The 20,330-nt window shown below is 47.2% G+C and overlaps 1 protein-coding gene across 3 annotated transcripts in view; it reads left to right on the forward strand.

The window, feature by feature from the left end:
* NOX4 (NADPH oxidase 4) overlaps window positions 1–20,330 on the forward strand; it is a 112,203-nt gene that overhangs the window by 7,507 nt on the left and 84,366 nt on the right. For 2 of the 3 annotated variants that reach the window (XM_081909882.1, XM_081909883.1), the window contains 4 exons: window positions 14,757–14,867; window positions 16,077–16,161; window positions 17,731–17,828; window positions 18,911–18,938. In XM_081909882.1, the coding sequence (XP_081766008.1) occupies window positions 14,757–14,867; window positions 16,077–16,161; window positions 17,731–17,828; window positions 18,911–18,938 (322 nt within the window). The remainder of the gene's footprint in view (window positions 1–14,756; window positions 14,868–16,076; window positions 16,162–17,730; window positions 17,829–18,910; window positions 18,939–20,330) is intronic. The other variant, XM_081909884.1, reaches the window with a different exon arrangement.

Here is a 20,330-nt window from a genome sequence, read left to right on the forward strand (position 1 = left end):
GATGTTCAAATGTGCACGTGTTATTTGTGCTGCGCATGGGTTTTGCACTTCAAAGTCTCTTTGATTATTGCACCTGTATTGAATAGAGCAGCGAAGGCATTGCTCGCTCAGTTTCAAATTTATCCTTTCGCCCATTGGTGCTGCCTTCTTTTTAATTGCCATGTTCCTTTAAAACCTCCAGGGCAGAAATCCAGGAAGAACAACTATTTCTTATGCAGAGGTATAATAATGAGAGCATCTTCACATGCTGGTTTTCTCCCTGTCGCAAGGTGGCTCAAGGCGCTTTACAAAACCTGCCTTTAAAAAGCAACGGCCGCCCATGTCCTCATAAGGCCTAGAAAGTTGATTTCTGTTTTTATTAACAGAAGTAAAAGTTCTGGTGCGTTTGTTGCACCATTCAGCTTTTATGAGGCACAGATAACAAGGATAGGGGAACATAACCTGTAAGATTCAGATGCAGAAAATGTTCCTGGTTTTTGTTTTTCTTTCTCATTGTGGATTTGTCTCGGGGAAAATGATGCTTTAGCCTCAGCTGCTAAGGTGCTCTGCAATGCTTGCTTGCTTTGGAATCAGTGCACCACACTTGGTGTGACTTACTTCTGAGCAAGCACTCCTAGGATTGGGTTACAGTTCTCCCTTTCTTTAGGAAGGGAATAATTGCCCCTGTTTTGATTTCAGGCATTCCAAAGCCTTCTGAAATTCAAAGAGCCATTTCTGTTGTTATCCCTTCTGTGGGGGAGAAGAGAGGAGGCAGGCAAAACTCTTTTTAATGTATGCTGGGATTTCTGTTCAAAAATGGTTGTCTAAAGCAGTGTGTGTGTGTATGGGATGGAGGGCTTCCTATTCAGATCAAGCTGGTTTATAACTGAGGGTGCTTTTGGACTGTGTTTCTGGGAAGGCCAGGTTGCACAATTATAGAATTAAAGAACTGTAGAATTGGAAGGGATGCAAAGGATCGTGTAGTCCAACCTCCTGAAATGCAGGAATCACACATAAAGAATGAGTGATGGTGGTGTTCGCATTTGCAAAAGTGTTATATTATCTCAGTGTGGTGTAGTGGTTAAGAGCGGTGGACTCGTAATCTGGGGAACCGGGTTCGCGTCTCCACTCCTCCACATGCAGCTGCTGGGTGACCTTGGGCTAGTCACACTTCTCTGTCTCTCAGCCTCACCTTGCAGAGTGTTTGTTGTGGGGGAGGAAGGGAAAGGAGAATGTTAGCCACTTTGAGACTTCTTCAGGTAGTGATAAAACGGGATATCAAATCCAAACTCCTCCTCCTCCTCCTCTTCTTCTTCTTCTCACATGAGATGGAAAAGGTGAAAAGCAGCTCAGCTTTTCTTTTAGGTTGTGATGATGTCTCTTTTCTTCTCCCACTTTTTTTGGTCTAATAATAATAATAATAATAATAATAATTTATAGCCCGCCCATCTTGGTGGGTTTCCCCAGCCACCATAGGTGGCTCCTAACAGAATATTAAACAGAATAAAATGGGCATAGGCAAACTCGGCCCTCCAGATGTTTTGAGACTACAGTTCCCATAATCCCTGACCACTGGTCCTGTAAGCTAGGGATGATGGGAATCGTAGTCCCAAAACATCTGGAGGGCTGAGTTTGCCTATGCCTGGAATAAAACTTCAAACACTAAAAACTTCCCTAAACAGGGCTGCCTTCAGATGTCTTCTAAAAGTCAGGTAGTTATTTATTTCCTTGACATCTGGTGGGAGGGTATTCCACAGGGCAGGCACCACCACCGAGAAGGCCCTCTGTCTGGTTCCCTGTAACCACGCAGTGAGGGAACCAGCAGAAGGCCCTCGGAGCTGGGCCTCAGTGTCCGGGCTGAACGATGGGAGTGCAGACACTCCTTCAGGTATACTGGGCCAAATCAGCATGTGTGGAATGCACTTCAACTCTTGGGAAATAAAGTCATAGAGTTACAGAATTGTAGGAAGGGACCCCAATGGTCATATTGTTCAATCACAGTTGAATAATCTCTGACATCCAAACTCTCTTTTGAAATCTCCAATGAAGGAGGACCCACCAAGACCCAAGGTGCTCTATTCTGCTGTCAAACAGCTCTTACCATCAGAAAGTTCTTCCTGATCTTTAGCTGGAATTTCCTTTATCATTATTAGAATCCATTGTTTCGGGTCCTACTCTCTGGAGCAGGAGAAAACAAGCTCGCTTCATCTTCCATGTGACAGCCCTTTAGATCAGTAGTTCCCAATTGGTGGTCCATGGACCACAGGGGGTCCATGTAACCCACCCCAGGGGTCCATGGAACCGTTCACATAACAAACACTACTATAGAGATATCAAAATTTTCAAAAGTAGGGGGTCCGTGGCTTGGCTTTTGAAAAACGGGTCTAATTGGGAACCCCTGCTTTAGATATTTGAAGATGGCTATGCTTTAACTATAGTTGTGGTCTTGTGCCAGCAAGCCTACTTCACCAAAATACCAGGCATTTTGCAGTAAGGACAGTTATGGGAGAAAAGGGAAATGTGCTTGCTGTGATGTAATGTCATCGAACCTCCCTGAAAACAAATCAAAATGAATGCTCATGGAATAGCCAAGAGGGAGAGGGATCAGTTGTTAGACTTCTCTGGGAATTGTAGCTCTTCGAGAGGAATATGGGGCCTCCTAATAACTCTGGGAATTGTAGCTCTTCGAGAGGAATATGGGGCCTCCTAATAACTCTTAGGGACGTGGGTGGCACTGTGGGTAAAACCTCAGTGCCTAGGACTTGCCGATCGCATGGTCGGCAGTTCGAATCCCCGCGGCGGGGTGCGCTCCCATCATTCGGTCCCAGGGCCTGCCAACATAGCAATTCAAAAGCACCCCCGGGTGCAAGTAGATAAATAGGGACCGCTTACCAGCGGGAAGGTAAACGGCGTTCCGTGTGCTGCGCTGGCTCGCCAGATGCAGCTTGTCACGCTGGCCACGTGACCCGGAAGTGTCTCCGGACAGCGCTGGCCCCCGGCCTCTTAAGTGAGATGGGCGCACAACCCTAGAGTCTGGCAAGACTGGCCCATACGGGCAGGGGTACCTTTACCTTTACCTAATAACTCTTAGCAACCTAAACAACTTCCCAGACTTCTTTGGACAAAGCCATGGCTGTTTAAGGCCATATCATAGTGGTTTTACACGTACAGTGGTACCTCGGGTTAAGTACTTAATTCGTTCCGGAGGTCCGTACTTAACCTGAAACTGTTCTTAACCTGAAGCACCACTTTAGTTAATGGGGCCTCCTGCTGCCACCACGCTGCCGGAGCACGATTTCTGTTCTCATCCTGAAGCAAAGTTCTTAACCTGAAGCACTATTTCTGGGTTAGCGGAGTCTGTAACCTGAAGCGTATGTAACCTGAGGTACCACTGTATGGTGTCAAAGTGGCCAGTGATGTAACAGCATGTAAAAGAAGACTGGGAGGCAGTCCTTTGGGTGAGGATGAAGGGAGTGGGCAGGGGGGGTGCATTGACAGTTGGAAGGCAACGCCCGGAGAGCAGGAGGAGAAATGCATCTGGAGCAAATAAGATATGCAGGTTTGACTGATAAGCGAAAGGAGTGCACTGCCAAAATGCTCTGGCAACACCCAATGAGGCCATAAGGCAAAGGGGGGAATATGATATGATACGTTACTGGTGGTGGGGTGGTTGGGAGGTGCTGCTAGGGTATAAAAACTGCTTGCTTACGTGTTTTAGGGGCCCCCAGCCTTTGGAAATAATTCCGCTGGTGGTCTCTGCGCAGATCACAATAAACTTTTTCTCCGAAGGAACTGAATCCCTGGTGCTTCTTTGTCACCTCTGCGTCCTGGGTAAGCGGGCAAATGGATCCCAAGTAATTAAGGCTTCAGATTTGGGGGCTCGTCCGGGATTTGCCCAAACCCATTGGACCGGAGGCCAGGCTCGACCGCGGTGAACAGCTTGGGCTGGTGCTCGCAGCTCCAAGCGCGCACCCTGCCAGTTTGTAGGGGGAGCTAGCCACACCGTCCCAAAGTGGAGACACCCGGTCGAGGGAGAAAAACAACGGCCGAGGAAAGGGACCCACAACGGGAGAAAGGTGAGCTCTAAGGGAAAGGGGCTAGAGGCTTGATCAACCTCACCTGGCCGTGGCAGTAAAAGTGCCGCCAGGAGGGTAGGAGGGGAGGACAGAGGGGAGCCTGTGTTGTGTGTGGTGTGAAAGGATGAATGTATATGTGAGGCCGGGGCTTAGCGTCCCCTTGGCCAAGCGTGTGTAGGATTGTGAGTTTCTTGGCAGCGCGAGCTCGCCAAGCCACAGTCTGTAGCAAAACCGGTGTGTTTGAAGAGAAGTCCCGTATAGGAGCAGAGTATTTTGTTAGACATGGGATCTGGAGGCAGTAAATGTACCCCTTTGCAGTGTTTACTGGATAACTGGAGAACAGCTACAAAACATGACTATTGGGGTTTTAGGTTGCAGAAAGAGAGACTTAGAACTTTATGTGAAGTACTGGCTGGCCATCAGAGGGCACTCTCGACCTGCAGTTAATAGACCCCCTGTGGCAAAATATAGTTAATGTTCACCCGGACCAGATTCCTTATATTTCCACCTGGAAAACTAATGTGGGAAAAAATCCCTCGTGGCTGGAATCCTGCCGCAGTAGAATAGACCAGGGCGCCCGCCTGTGTGCGGTCAGAACGAAGCCAAAACCCCAGGTCTTACAGGACCTGGAAGAAGAAGGTGTATTGAGACCTCCTCCCCCATATGCCCCACCAACGGCAGTGCCAGGGGAGGCCAAAGATGATGAATCAGATGAGGAAAAGGGAGAGGATGAGGAGTTTAGACAGACTATTGGAAAGTTGACAAAGGGTGGAAAGAGGTGGACTGAAGAACAAAGGAAAAGAGTTAGAGATTTTGTAAATGACTTTAAGGAAGAAATAGACGTTAGTGGGCACTTAGTGAGTGCCGCAGAGTGTAAAAGGGAGCAATGGAAGAAGAAACAGAGACATTGGGAACAGGCTTGGGATAGAGCTGCCCTGCATAAGGCAGCCAAGAAACAAAAGGAGAGCGCAGAGAAGATAGCCCCCCTGCGCCGGGTTTATGACCCACCGGGACCCCCAGGGGTGAACGGGGCGCCAGCGCCACGAACATATACGGTCCAACATGTGCCTTTCTCAAGTGCAGATGTATGTAATTGGCGCAATCAGAACCCCCTTTTTTTTTTTGAGGAGAACCCAGCGAAAATTATAAAATTGTTTGAATGTATTGACTGGGATAAGGCGGGCCTCCCGGAAGCCTACTAATTTGATAATAATAATAATAATAAATTTTATTTGTATCCCGCCCTCCCCAGCCGAAGCCGGGCTCAGGGCGGCTAACAACAATCAAAACAATCAAACAATCAGATAATTGCACATTCTAAAAATAAATAAATAAAAAATTCCTTCCAGTAGCACCTTTTTTTTGTTTTGACTATGGCAGACCAACACGGCTACCTATCTGTAACTATTCTAAAAATATTTCATTATAAAAATCAATTGAAATCAAATTAATGGCAACTGATTAAGCAAGATTCTGTGCAGGTTGCCAGAGGAGGGAGTCAGGCTGTGCCCTGACCAAAGGCCTGGTGGAACAACTCTGTCTTGCAGGCCCTGCGGAAAGATGTCAGGTCCCGCAGGGCCCTAGTCTCTTGTGACAGAGCGTTCCACCAGATTGGAGCCGCAGCCGAGAAGGCCCTGGCTATAGTTGAGGCCAGCCTAACCTCTCTGAGGCCTGGGACCTTGAGGATGTTATTATTTGCAGACCGTAGGTGATGAGAGTTAGGGAAGTGATTCAGAATCATGAAAGCCACCAAGGACTTGTTAAACCACCTGGCTGAGGCTGGATACCGGGTATCCAAGAAGAAGGCGCAGATATGTCAACCAACTGTAAAATACCTTGGTTTTGACATCTCTCACCAACAGCGAACTCTAAGGGAGGAAAGAAAACAGGCTATTATCCAAATACCAGAGCCAAAAAACCGCAGGGAGCTCCGTGGTTTTCTGGGATCCGCAGGGTTCTGTAGGATATGGATACCTAACTACAGCAGCATTGCTCGGCCCCTGCATGAGTCAACTAGGGGAACAGAGAAGGATCCTTTTATATGGGGCAGGGAACAGCAGCAGGCTTTTCAGGATCTCAAAGTGGCATTACAACAAGCCCCAGCGCTTGGCATCCCAAACCCCGAGAAGCCTTTTACCCTGTTCATAGATGAAGACCAGGGGGTAGCCAAGGGAGTTTTATGCCAGAAACTGGGAAATTGGCAGCAACCCGTTGCATACTTGTCAGAGAGGCTAACCTCAACAGAACAAGGGTTGCCCCCCTGTATGAGAGCGGTTGTGGCAGTGGCCACCCTACTCACAAAGGCAGATAAATTCACGTTCGGACAAGACACCACTTGTGTGACTCCACACGCAGTCCCAGCCTTACTTGACATGAAAGGCACCTATTTCCTATCACAAGCAAAAATGAGGAAGTGCCAGATGCTGTTATTACATCCACGCCTGAAGTTTCAGGTTACCACAGCCCTTAACCCAGCTACCTTATTACCGGTAGGAGAAGGTGAGGGACCGACCCATGATTGTGTAGAGGTCATGGATGAAGTGTATTCCAGCAGGCCTGACCTTAAGGATGAGGCAAACCCACATTGGCCTTCATGGTTTGTGGATTGTGGATGGAGCAGCTTTGTTGAGGCTGGACAGCGAAAGGCAGGATATGCAGTGGTAGCCCTTGAAAACAATGTGGTTGAGGCCAGTTCACTCCCACTGGGAACCTCAGCCCAACTGGCTGAAATAACGGCACTTACCAGGGCCCTGTGTCTAGCAAAAGGGGAAAAGATCAATATTTATACTGACTCAAAGTACGCTTTCCTCACCCTGCATGCCCACGGGGCACTGTGGAAGGAAAGAGGTCTGCTCACCTCCAGAGGGGGTCAAGTGGCGCACCCTCAGGCGCTCTTAGACCTTCTGGACGCTGTCTGGGAACCTGAAGCAGTGGCAGAGATACACTGTTATGGACACAAAACTGGACCTAGTGAAGAGGCCAGGGGAAACCGCCTGGCTGACCGGGTAGCAAAGGAAGCAGCCCGGGGTTCATCCCCAACACCTTTCATTGGGGCCCTGGTACCAGAAGAAATTCTGGATAGCACCTTGAAACCAAGGTACTCTGCCCATGAGGTGGCTACTGCAGATGCTGAGGATATGGATCCCAGGATCATTGTCCCGGCAAGTAATTCAGCGGTACCATGAGTCCACCCATGTGGGACCTGATGACATGACCAAGCAGCTGGAAAAGTGTTTTTATGTGGCCAACCTTTACCAACTGGCTGCCCAAGCTTCCAGGAAATGCATGTTGTGCCAAAGGAACAACCCTAGAACTGGACACTTGGCTCCACCAGGAGTTCAGCACAGTGGGACGGCACCCATGGAGGACCTTGTTGTGGACTTTACTGAATTACCTCGATGTGGATTGTATCATTATTTGCTTGTGGCAGTATGTACGTACACAGGCGCCCAGCGGACGACCGCTCTGCTGGTATCACTCCGGACCTCTAGGCACGGCTGGAGAAGTGGATGGGAGGAGCGCCCGCCGGCAGCGCTCCCAACATACCTGCAGTTCGAGTAACACCACCTGATAATGTTTTAAATTCCGAAAGAACTCTAGTGTGTATTATTTGGTGTGAGGAAGAGCCCGTGAGTATTTTGACACCAAGTGCCACCTACTCTTGTGGGTGTGTGGTAATCTACCAACCTTGGGCTCCTTCCCCGTGGGGCTTGTGTTTGCCCTCCACCCACCAAGGATATAGTCACCCCGCAGGACTAGAAGGGTTCTATTTGCATACTATAGGTTTTGATCCTTGGAGGTTTCCACGACCCCTTTTATCCTGATCGCCCTGAACGCCCAGGCAGGCCAAATCCTTCCCCAGACCCTTATCATGATTAAGGAATGGTGGGAGGAACCTTGGAACCATCGGGCATGGTGGATAGGGGTGACATGTACTGCCTTGATTATATGGATGCTGTTATATTTCTGTTGGCACGAACGCCATAGGTTTTCTGGAAGGAAGCGATCCCCCTCCATCCCCTTGATGATCCTTCTCCTATTTATGGTGGGAGAATCCACTCCCAAGGCCAAATGCTTCCAGGCCTTAAATCGTAATAGCATTTTCCCCACACATGAAATGAGAAGACAGGGGGCTCAGAGTCTCTATAACAAGTGGCTTCAATTGGCAGAAAAAGTAGCCCATGTTCCTGTACAAACTTGGGAAGGAAGGATGGGATATGTCCTACTAGACAATTTCCTCCCAACAGGGTGGCTCCGGGGGCTCTTTGCTATGCTTATGGGACCTTTGCTAATTTTGCTTTTGCTCTGCTTCTGTATTCCCTGCTTTTGCAACAGATGATGCAAAAAAAAATGATGTCCCGAATGATGGGACCCCGTGTGATTGCCCTCATGCGAGAGTATAGGCCTATCCCTGCGAACGAACCTATGGGTTAGGTTGTTCAGAAGAAGAGGAGGGAAATGAAGGGAGTGGGCAGGGGGGGTGCATTGACAGTTGGAAGGCAACGCCCGGAGAGCAGGAGGAGAAATGCATCTGGAGCAAATAAGATATGCAGGTTTGACTGATAAGCGAAAGGAGTGCACTGCCAAAATGCTCTGGCAACACCCAATGAGGCCATAAGGCAAAGGGGGGAATATGATATGATACGTTACTGGTGGTGGGGTGGTTGGGAGGTGCTGCTAGGGTATAAAAACTGCTTGCTTACGTGTTTTAGGGGCCCCCAGCCTTTGGAAATAATTCCGCTGGTGGTCTCTGCGCAGATCACAATAAACTTTTTCTCCGAAGGAACTGAATCCCTGGTGCTTCTTTGTCACCTCTGCGTCCTGGGTAAGCGGGCAAATGGATCCCAAGTAATTAAGGCTTCAAGGACAGTGGGATAGTCAACATCTGGGGAAGGAGGTTTCTCCTTCAAAAGGGGCAGGAAAAGCAGCAAGAAAAGCACAAAATCTTGTCTTTTGTTCTGGCTTCAGCTCAACTGCATTTGCTTGTGTGTGTGATTTTCCTGTGCAAGCCGAAGAACAGATTTGGCTTGGCGGGTAGAAAGCATAGGTTTGCAGCAGAGACTTCTCCTTAGAGGCAAAAGGCAGTGAGACAGAATGAACCGATTTGCTGGGTTTTCTCTATTTATTTTTAGCCGTGCTGGCTGGGGGCTGATGGGAACATCTGGAGGGCAACAGATTCCTCCCTCCCCCTTTACAGGGTCCTCAAGCAAGGGATAGCTCAGTCAGCAGAGCATGAGACTCTTTATCTCAGGGTCATGGGTTTGAGCCCCACGTTGGGCTAAAAGATTGCTGCATTGCAGAGGGTTGCACTAGAATAATCAGCGGTTCTCAACCTGTGGGTCCCCAGGTGTTGTTGGACTACAACTCCCATCATCCCTGACCACTGGTCATGCTGACTAGGAATGATGGGAGTTGTAGTCCAACAACATCTGGGGACCCACAGGTTGAGAAACACTGCACTAGAACATCTCATGGCCACTTCCAGCTCTATGATGAAGTATAATCTCAGATAAATTGCTATGTGCTGAGTTGAATAGGATCCAAAATGCAACAGTCTGATTGGTCCTAAAACAATAGGATCCAGAATGCAGCAGTCTGATTGGTCCTAGAACAATAGGATTCAGAATGTGGCAGTCTGATTGGTCCACAGGAGCCACCCAATCCAGCTCCAGGTAGAAGTGAATCCGCAACCTGATTGGTTTACAGGAGAATCCCAGAATTAGCCAATCACGTGGGGCCCATTGTGTAAATAATGTATATAAAGCAGACATTCTGGGGGAACTTCCATTCCTCCTCACCACCATGAGCTGAATAAAGAGCATGAAATCCACTCTCGACTCCGAGTATATTTCGCAAATAATCCCATTTCAGATGCTAACGGAGAGATTACCTGCTTTGCTTCAGGGTCCCAAACCCTCATTGCATGCCGGAAGGACACTTTTTAGGAAGCGATGCCACATATAGCTCTGCAGTTAGGAATGAAAGACCTTCCTTTGTTTACACCACTGTCTTGCTGCTTCTCTGGAGAAAGCTTTCTCATTACGTCATAATTGCATCCTTTATTATTTTCTCGCCTGCAATATGGTCCAGATGTCCCATCAGTTTGCTGCCCCTTGATGGGATAGATTACAGTATAAGGAGGCCTCTGTACGTCCTTTGCTCCAACATGAGAGGAGCCTTGCTCTTCTCTGTGACCTCCACATCATGGTGGTGGTGGGGAAATGGAAATGCTTTGTTCCTTGGTCCCCATAGTACAAGGCTGGCTTTTGAAACAGTGGGGTGAAGGAGCACAGACCTAGACCCTCATATATATATATGAGGCATATATATATGGCATATATATATATATATATATATATATATATGCAGGTTTTGGTGTCCTCGGGTGTCTTCCCGTGTAAAAGTTGGGGTGTCTAGGCGACGTTTCGACGAGGTCTCACTCGTCATCTTCAGGCTGGTGCTTTCGGCTTCTATATATATATATATATATGTTTTCGTAGATTTTCACGGGTACAGGAATGCAGGTTTTGGTGTCCTCGGGTGTCTTCCCGTGTAAAAGTTGGGGTGTCTAGGCGACGTTTCGACGAGGTCTCACTCGTCATCTTCAGGCTGGTGCTTTCGGCTTCTTGTTACTGGAACAGAGCAGGATCTCAGTGTTTGAGTTCCTATAAATACTGTTGAGGGGGTGTGGTGTATAGCCTCCAATGTTCTGGGCAGAGAGGAAGTTCCCAGGCTAGTGTGCCTTTTCTTCTTTTGTTCCTTAATTACTTGAGGGATATCTTGAGTGATTTCTTGAGTGATATCCTGAGTACCACTTAGGTACCTATACACGAAGCCAAGCCAGAGCACAACTAAGTGCAGTACAGCCATCTTCTCAGAAAAACTCTTCACAAAGTTCAAGAGGTCAAGACACAAAGACTTTAGCAACTAATCCACACCTAATGACCCACCTAAGTGGTACTCAGGATATCACTCAAGAAATCACTCAAGATATCCCTCAAGTAATTAAGGAACAAAAGAAGAAAAGGCACACTAGCCTGGGAACTTCCTCTCTGCCCAGAACATTGGAGGCTATACACCACACCCCCTCAACAGTATTTATAGGAACTCAAACACTGAGATCCTGCTCTGTTCCAGTAACAAGAAGCCGAAAGCACCAGCCTGAAGATGACGAGTGAGACCTCGTCGAAACGTCGCCTAGACACCCCAACTTTTACACGGGAAGACACCCGAGGACACCAAAACCTGCATATATATATATATATATATGACATACTTTTACATCTTACTCAATTTTTTTGACTTCCATCAGTCCTGTCTGAAAATTTTCCAATTAATCTCTTAGTATGCATTTCTTATTTTCCCTGTTACATTTCAAACTCTTAACCAATATCTCTGTCTTTTTCTACTTTGTAACACTTCGTATATTTCTCCTTGCAAAACTTCTTGTAATCCTACTAGCGTAATTTGTTCATTACAGTTGCTCTTCAAATAATTCATATACTTCTTCCAATCTTATGTAAATCTCTGGTCCCGCAGGTTTCGAATCCGTCCTGTCATTTTGTCCAATTCTGCATAGTCCATTAATTTCGTCTGCCATTCTTCTTTCGACCTAGACCCTCCCTCATTCTGCCAAATGAAGATAGGGACCTGCTTGCCCTGCCCAGATTCTCACACTGAGAGAAACACTCTCACACTGCAGAGTCATAGACTCATAGAGTGTTGTAGAATTGGAAGGGTCCAGCTCTACAAGGGTCATTTGGTCCAATCCCCTGCAATACAAGGAATCTCAGCTAAAGCATCCATGACAGATGACCCTCCAACCTCTGCTTAAAAACCTCCAAGGAAGGAGAGTCCACCACCTTCCAAGGGAGACCGTTCTGCTGTTGGACAGCTCTTACTATCAGAAAGTTCTCCCTGATGTTGAGTCGGAATCTCCTTCCTTGGAGCTTGAAGCCATTGGTTCGAGTCCTACCCTCCAGAGAAGGGGAGATCAGGTTTGCTTCACCCTTCATGTGACAGCCCTTGAGATCATATCTCCCCTCAGCCTCCTCTTTCCCAGGCTGAAAGACCCTACTCCAATAGTCTTCGACCTTTGTAGATCTGAGAGCCACTTTTAGCCCCAATGTGAATGGTGGGACCCAATTCTTTTTTCTCTCCCCCCCCCCAATTTTTTATTCATTTTATAACACAACTAAACAACACAAACAGGAAAACAAACAATACAAACAAATTCTTGTCTTATCCTTATTTTTTCTAAACATTGTTAGGTGAGCTTCCCCAAGTCCCCCCTGTCTGATTTTCCTTTTACCTCATCTTTAGCAGTTTACATAGATCATAATTTCTAACCATTTTTTTTATCACGCTTAGTTTTACCATAAAAATCTTCACATTTTATCACTTACAAATAGTACTATTTTAAAATACACTATCTTCTACAGTGGTACCTTGGGTTAAGTACTTAATTCGTTCCGGAGGTCCGTTCTTAACCTGAAACTGTTCTTAACCTGAAGCACCACTTTAGCTAATGGGGCCTCCTGCTGCTGCTGCGCCACCTGAGCATGATTTCTGTTGTCATCCTGAAGCAAAGTTCTTAACCCGAGGTATTATTTCTGGGTTAGTGGAGTCCGTAACCTGAAGCGTATGTAACCCGAGGGTACCACTGTACTTCTAACCCTACAGCCTATATCTACTTCCAGAGCTATTCTAAGATTTAAATATTAACATTTTTTTCAAATATTCTTTAAACTTATTAATTTGTTACCATGTGCGTGATAGTAAAGCCGTTGGGACAACCCACCACAGTTCGGACTGTGATGGAGATGTGTGTTTGGACCCGCCAGTTGTAGACAAATGCTTTCTCTCCTCTTTCTGTTTTTGGAGCCATGCATCAAAAATAACAGAGCCTCATGGCACCTTAAAGATTAGCACAGTTGTGAACATTAGAAAGGCCCTGCTATAGCAGCCCATTCGAGGAAGGTATGTAGCTTAGTGGTAGAGCATCTGCTTTGCATGCAGAAGGTCCCAGGTTCAATCCCAGGCACCCCCAGGGTGTTAAAAACAGACATTAATTAACCATTGTTGAAGGATGTATTCTTAATTGCCTGCATGTGCCCTCGGATGATTGGCAGGTGGGCGACCCTGCAGATAGAAAGTCAATGTTTCGGGGGAAAGGTCCTTCTTCCTGGCATAATCCTTTTCTGTCTGCATGGATTGCTCTGTAAAGCAGTCAGGCAATTAGAGCCCTTCCCCGCTTCACAGTCTGAAATAATACAGCCAAGCCAGTTGCATTGCAGGATTCTGTCTCGTGTGTGTTTCGACTCTGAATCTCCGAAAGGGTTGCATGCCTGCTGAACATCTTCCGTTCATGTTGGGAGTGGAGAGCGGCTGCAAATGCAATTTGAGGGTGCCTGGAAAGTGGATACGCAGGATCGCTTGTGGGTGGTGCAGACATGTGCTCGGACGTTGGGAATGCAAACATCCATGTGGAGCCTTCAGAGCAACAGTTTCCAGAGCAGCCACGAGCTTTGCCATTTGGCTTTCGGACTCCTCCAGGCAGCAGCTGTCCGTGGGATGCCGCGTGATCTCCCTTGGCCAGCACACTCGGAAGTACAGGAAGTTGGGTCACGGCTGTGTGTGCCCTAGGACCTCTCCCTGACATTTTAGCATTCATTAAAAGAAAAAGAAAAAAAAAAGATTAAGCATCTGTAACCCTTTTGCTTTCCAGAAATCTATGGCAGGAATGGGGAACCTCTGGGTGCTTTAGAATTAGATGAATTCATAGAGGATCAGATTATGAATGGCTTCTAGCTATGCTTTGCTGCTATAGCAGGGGTCAGCAAACTTTTTCAGCAGGGGGCCGGTCCACTGTCCCTCAGACCTTGTGGGGGGCCAGACTGTATTTTGAAAAAAAAATATGAACGAATTCCTATGCCCCACAAAGAACCCAGAGGTGCATTTCAAATAAAAGCACACCTTCTACTCATGTAAAAACACCAGGCAGGCCCCACAAATAACCCAGAGATGCATTTTAAATAAAAGGCTACATTCTACTCATGTGAAAACATGCTGATTCCTGGACCGTCCGCGGGCCAGATTTAGAAGATGATTGGGCCGGATCCAGCCCCCGGGCCTTAGTTTGCCTACCCATGTTCTATAGTTAGAGGTAGTAGTAGTTGTTGGCTTCCGTCCATCTCAATATATAATGGAGTGCACCTTTGGGGGTGAAGTCAGAGGTATTGCCAAGCTTGGTTACAAAGGAAACTTCCTAGCACTAGCTGAAACTGTTTGTCCACCCAGTCCAGTATTTTCCTCTGTTGTGTGAATGACAGCAGCTCTCCAGGGTCTGGGGCAGGGAAGCGTTTATTCTAGGGGTGAGAAAGCTGTGGCTCATGCTGCTTTTCTCCCAACTGCCATCAACTCCACCCAGCATGCACAATGGTGAGGGACGATGGGAGTTGGATTCCGGCAACCTCTGGAGGACCATAGGTTCCTCACCCCTGGTCTGTTTCATCACCTGCTACCCTGAGTAACTGGAAACGGCTGGGATTGAACCTGGCACCTTCTGCATGCACGACAGTTGTTCTGCCCTTGAGCTGCGGTATCTCCACAGATCCTAAGATGTGACTTGTGGGCTCTTCTCAGCTTGGTGGCTTGGGAGCCTGAGCAGGCCTGCTTCTGACCCTTGCTGTTTTTGTTTAGCTAGGATTGTGCCTCAGCAGAGCTTCTGCGTCGGTCCTGAACCTCAACTGCAGCCTGGTCCTCTTGCCCATGTGTCGGATTCTCCTGTCCTTCCTCCGAGGATCTCGGAAGGTAAGAAAGAACCATGCGGGTATAGCTAGTGAGCTAGCACAAAGCCAATGGGAGGCTGCAGGGGACCTTTGCTTTCAGTTCCCTGTGGGGTGGTAGGGAGGTTGTATCACCACATTTATTATATTGCAGTCATATCCCATCCCACCTCCAAGACACAATTTATGAGACTCCTGGATGATCAAGGCTGAAGATGCTATGTGTGACCTAACTAGAGATTACAGACATACTCAGAGGGCAGGGATGGGGTTCCTGTATCCCCCCAAATATCCCTGGGCTTCAGCTACAGCCAGGAAGGCTAATGATCAGGGAAGAGCTTCTGACAATGATCTCTGTGTACACTAGTGGTGGGGAACTGGTGATCCTCTTGAGCAGAGCTGGGGGACCTTTGACCCGCCAGATGTTCTCCAGTTGTCTCCACCCCTGAGCATTGGCTGTGCTGGTGGACCTGATGGGAGTTGGAGTCCAGCCTTGCTCCAGAGCAGTGTTCCTCAACCATTAGTCCTCAGATGTGTTTTGCCTAAAACTCTCATCATCCACAGATAACTTAGCCAGTGGTCAGGGAGGATAGGAGCTGTAGTCCAACAACACCTGCAGTCCCAAGATTGAAAGACTCTGCTCTTAGAGCAAGGTTGGAGAACCTTTGGCCCTCCAGATGTCGTTGGAATACAGTTTTCATAATCCCCATCCAATGTAGCCACTGGTCTACAGCTGACAGGAGCTGTAGTTCAACAGGGAGCAGGGATGTGGCCTTCCAGATGTTTTTGAACTCATCACTGACCATTGGACTGATGGGATATGTTTAGTTCAGCATCTGGAGAGCCACAGGTTAGATCAAGAGTGTGCAGGCTTCAGACTTGTTTTGTCCAAGAGCCTTGGGATCCGCCAGCCAGCTGCAAGAGACATACAATGAGAATTCACTGTGCCCGTGAATTCCTTTTGAGTACCAGAGCTGAAGAGAACTCACAGCTCTCCTGTAAAAATAAAATAAACCCCAGCTTCCTTCACTTCATCAATATAATTTAAGGTGCGGTGGAGGGGATTCATTTTTACTGCTGCTTTAGTTGCACAACCGGGACTCAGAAATCCTTGCCGATCTACTGCAAATCACCTCAATATTTACCAGGAGAGCTGGGTCTGTCTTCTTCCCACAAACTTCTGATTCACTTTGAGGCGAGAACCGCTGGCTCACTTGCGGACGTCTTTTTCCAGGTGGCAAGCCGAAAAACCAGGAGGCTTCTGGACAAAAGCAAAACGTTCCATGTGACGTGTGGTGTGACGATATGTGTCTTTTCAGGTATGTTCCTTCGTTGACATAAGCAGCAACTCTCGCTAGGAAGTCCACTAAACATTACAAGTGCTCTGTGGCTTTTCTTCAGATGTACACAATGGGGTAACATCTCCCCACACTTCTTCTTACCCACCTGTGAGAGTTTTCTCAGATTTGCTGGTGTCTCAGAGGAGGAGGTCTGCATTTGGGCCCATGGGGAGTCCATGCTCTGCAGAGTTGTCTTTGATACTGCGCATGAAATCCTGCTGAAAGCTTTATGGTGTAGAACGGATATCAGCGTGCATCCAATTTAAATAATGCAGCGTGGATGTCGGTTCACTTTCGAACCGAGGAGTGACAGCCCTTCAAAATAGTAGGGGACGTGGTTACCCTCCCTTTAGGCCAGGGGTGGGGGACCTCAGCCCTGAGAGACCCCCAGTTTCTGAGCCCAATTCAAAGTGCTGGTGCTGGAGCCTTACATGGCTCAGGACCTCAATACCTTAAGGATTACCTCTCCCCATACGAACCGACTCAGTCCCTGCGTTTGTCATCTAAAGCCCTTCCCTATGCCCCCCCGTCCCCGAGAGGTTCACAGGGTGGCAAGATGAGCAGGGGCCATTTTGGTGGTGGCTCCCCGACTGTGGAATGGTGCCAGGTGAAAACATTCCTTTGGTCTTTGGCCATTAAATAATCTATGACCTATTAAAGCTAGGGTGGGGGCCTGTTACAATGGTACCTCAGGTTACATACGCTTCAGGTTACAGACTCCACTAAACCAGAAATAGTACCTCGGGTTAAGAACTTTGCTTCAGGATGAGAACAGAAATCGTGCTCCGGCGGCTCAACAGCAGCAGGAGGCTCCATTAGCTGAAGTGGTGCTTCAGGTCAAGAACAGTTTCAGATTAAGAACGGACCTCCGGAACAAATTAAGTTTTTAACTTGAGGTACCACTGTACTATGATTGTTTTATTATTATGCTGCCATTTATTATGCTTTTATTATGTTTTTATCATTGTACTCCATAAAATGTGGTACCTTGGTTTACAACCAGAATCTGTTCTGGAGGTCCGTTTGTAAACCAAAACAGGTTGTAACCCAAGGTGCACTTTCACCAATGGGGCCTCCAAAAAAATTTCTGTTCGTAATAATAATAAAAAAAGGGTTGTAATCCAAAAAAAGGTTGCAAATCGGGACACACACTTCCAGGTTTAAACAAAAAAAATTCCTCACAGTAGCACCTTAAAGACCAACTAAGTTAGTTCTTGGTATGAGCTTTCGTGTGCATGCACACTTCTTCAGATACACACTTCCAGGTTTGACGTGTTTATAATCCAATACATATGCAAACCAAGATAGCACTATAGAGGGAGGGTGGTGGGGTGTATGAGAGAGAGTGTGCAGAAACTATCCAGGTAAAATGTGGATTTGTTGCTCCGCCCACTTCTGCCTCTGGCTCCGCCCATTGCTGGCAGGTGTCCCGCCAAAGGCTGCCCAGAGGGAAACGCGGCCGTGAATGAAAGGTTCCCCTACCCCTGCTTCAGGGGATGAAACCTTCCGAGAGCATTTTGATGAGCTGAGTTGTCCTCTCTTTTCTAGTGATCCACGTTGCTGCTCACCTGGTGAACGCTCTGAACTTCTCTGTGAACTACAACGAAGAGTTTCTGGCGCTCAATGCAGCCAGCTATCATGGCGAGGTGGGTGGGCAGGACTTTATTTCCTCCCTGAAATTGCTGCCTCCCATTCTGCCATCATCAGGTGGCAACTTGAAGCAGTGTGCTCAGGTGGCGTGCTTTCCCCATTCATTTGCCACTTTTGCACCAGGGTCACACACTGACATCGCTCACTTATGTGTCACAATGCCTGTATGACCACAATAGGAGGATTAGAAGGGGCTGAGCCATATCTACTGGGCTTTTGCCCTGAGTGAAGCCCCGGAAGGGCACCATTGAGGCTCCTCACCTGTGCGTGTGTCTATAATAATAATAATAATAATTTTTTATTTATATCCCGCCCTCCCCAGCCGAAGCCGGGCTCAGAGCAGCTAACAACAGTACAGTGGTACCTCAGGTTACATACACTTCAGGTTACATTTGCTTCAGGTTACAGACTCCGCTAACCCAGAAATAGTGCTTCAGGTTAAGAACTTTGCTTCAGGATGAGAACAGAAATCGTGCTCTGGCGGCGCGGCAGCAGCAGGAAGCCCCATTAGCTAAAGTGGTGCTTCAGGTTAAGAACAGTTTCAGGTTAAGTACGGACCTCCGGAACGAATTAAGTACTTAACCCGAGGTACCACTGTAAATGGAAAGCTTTTGGGGACTGGTGCTGTGGATCCGACGCGAATTCTAAGAAAGCGTGGGAGAAACGACTGTGTGGTCAGGCCCCCACTTTTCTTTCTCATCCCAGATAACCCATCTTTCCTGAATGACTTTCCTCATTGCCCTGGGATGCTCTTGTCCAGCCTTTGTTCGCTGTTTGGCTGGGGATGTTGTGAGTTGTAGTCCAAAATATATGGAGGGCACCAGGTTGGCAAAGGCTGTTCTGGTCCAACACACACACACACACACGAGAGAGAGAGAGAGAGAGAGAGAGAGAGAGAGAGAGAGAGAGAGAGAGAGAGTGCTCCTGATCAGCATTCTGAAAGTGCTTGGATGTTACATATGATTTGAGGAAGTCAGCATTTCAAACACAGAAGCACCAGCTCTTGCCCAGAATACAGATTAAGTTATCCTTGGGTAAATTTGCTAAATAATTCATACTGTCTGTCTCTGGTTTCTAGGATCCCAGGAAACTCCTTTTTGCTACAGGTAAGTCAGCAAAAGCTACTGCAGGATTGTGTTGAATCAGCTAACTTTCCAGGCTACGCTTTGAAAAACAGAAATGGACTAGTATTATAAATTACTGTTCTTCACTGGAACAAAGAATAGAATTCCTTGTTGAAATGAGCAGCAACGTCTTGTCTTGTCTTTTTAACTCTGATTTTTTAAAAAATAAAATAAAAATCACAGTAACGTTTGTTCCATTGTTCCAAAGATGTGACACATAATTGCTCCATACTGAAGATGGAGTCACAGTGTCTTTTTGCTACTCATATAGAACAGAAAGTTTGCATCTTTCAAAAAATAATAATAATAATCTTCATTCTGTTGAATGGTCATGGACCATTCCTAGACATAGTTACTTGGAAGAAAGTCCCCCTGGGTTCATTACAACTTGCTCTCAGGGGTTGGTTACATAGGATTGCAGGCCTGTCCACACACAGGCAGGCAAAAACTTAAATTTAACTAATGCAATAAATAGTAACAGTGCTGGTTTCCCCAATACCAACCCCTCCGTATTTTGGAAATTAGACTTTTGTTCCCATTTGCAGATTATGTGGAAGACAGACCTGAGTTGTTTGACCCTTTAGTTCTCCTCCCCCTCCTATAAAAACTACACAAGACACTCTCGTTTAAAGTTTAAAGAACATATAGCTTTTTCTTAGTGTACTTGCAGTTCCAGATTAATCTTCCCTGGAGGTTTTTAAGCAGAGGTTGGGTGGCCATCTGTCATGGATGCTTTAGCTGAGATTCCTGCATTGCAGGGCATTGGGCTAGATGACCCTTGGGTGCTTTCCAACTCTAGAATTTTATGATTCTATGATATATACAATGCAGGTGGATGTTTCTCTCAAATAGGTCAAACTGTTACAGGCTTACATTTATAGGCTGACTAAGGCTGGATCTAGGGACGCGGGTGGCTCTGTGGGTTAAACCACAGAGCCTAGGGCTTGCCAATCAGAAGGTCGGCGTTTCGAAGCACCGTAACAGGGTGAGCTCCTGTTGCTCGGTCCCTGCTCCTGCCAACCTAGTCAAAGTGCAAATAGATAAATAGGTACCGCTCTGGCGGGAAGGTAAACGGCGTTTCCATGCGCTGCTCTGGTTCGCCAGAAGCGGCTTAGTCATGCTGGCCACATGACCTGGAAGCTGTACTCTGGCTCCCTCGGCCAATAAAGCAAGATGAGCGCCGCAACCCCAGAGTCGGTCACGACTGGACCTAATGGTCAGGAGTCCCTTTACCTTTACCTTTACCTTTACCTTTACTAAAGTGGTACCTCAGGTTAAGAACAGTTTCAGGTTAAGAACGGACCTTCGGAACGAATTAAGTTCTTAACCAGAGGTAGCACTGAAATGGGAAATTACGTTCCTGTAGGACAGAAC

The sequence above is a fragment of the Podarcis melisellensis genome (genome assembly GCF_964234715.1).
Source record: "Podarcis melisellensis genome assembly, chromosome: 4".
In the NCBI taxonomy this organism is placed as follows: domain Eukaryota; kingdom Metazoa; phylum Chordata; class Lepidosauria; order Squamata; family Lacertidae; genus Podarcis; species Podarcis melisellensis.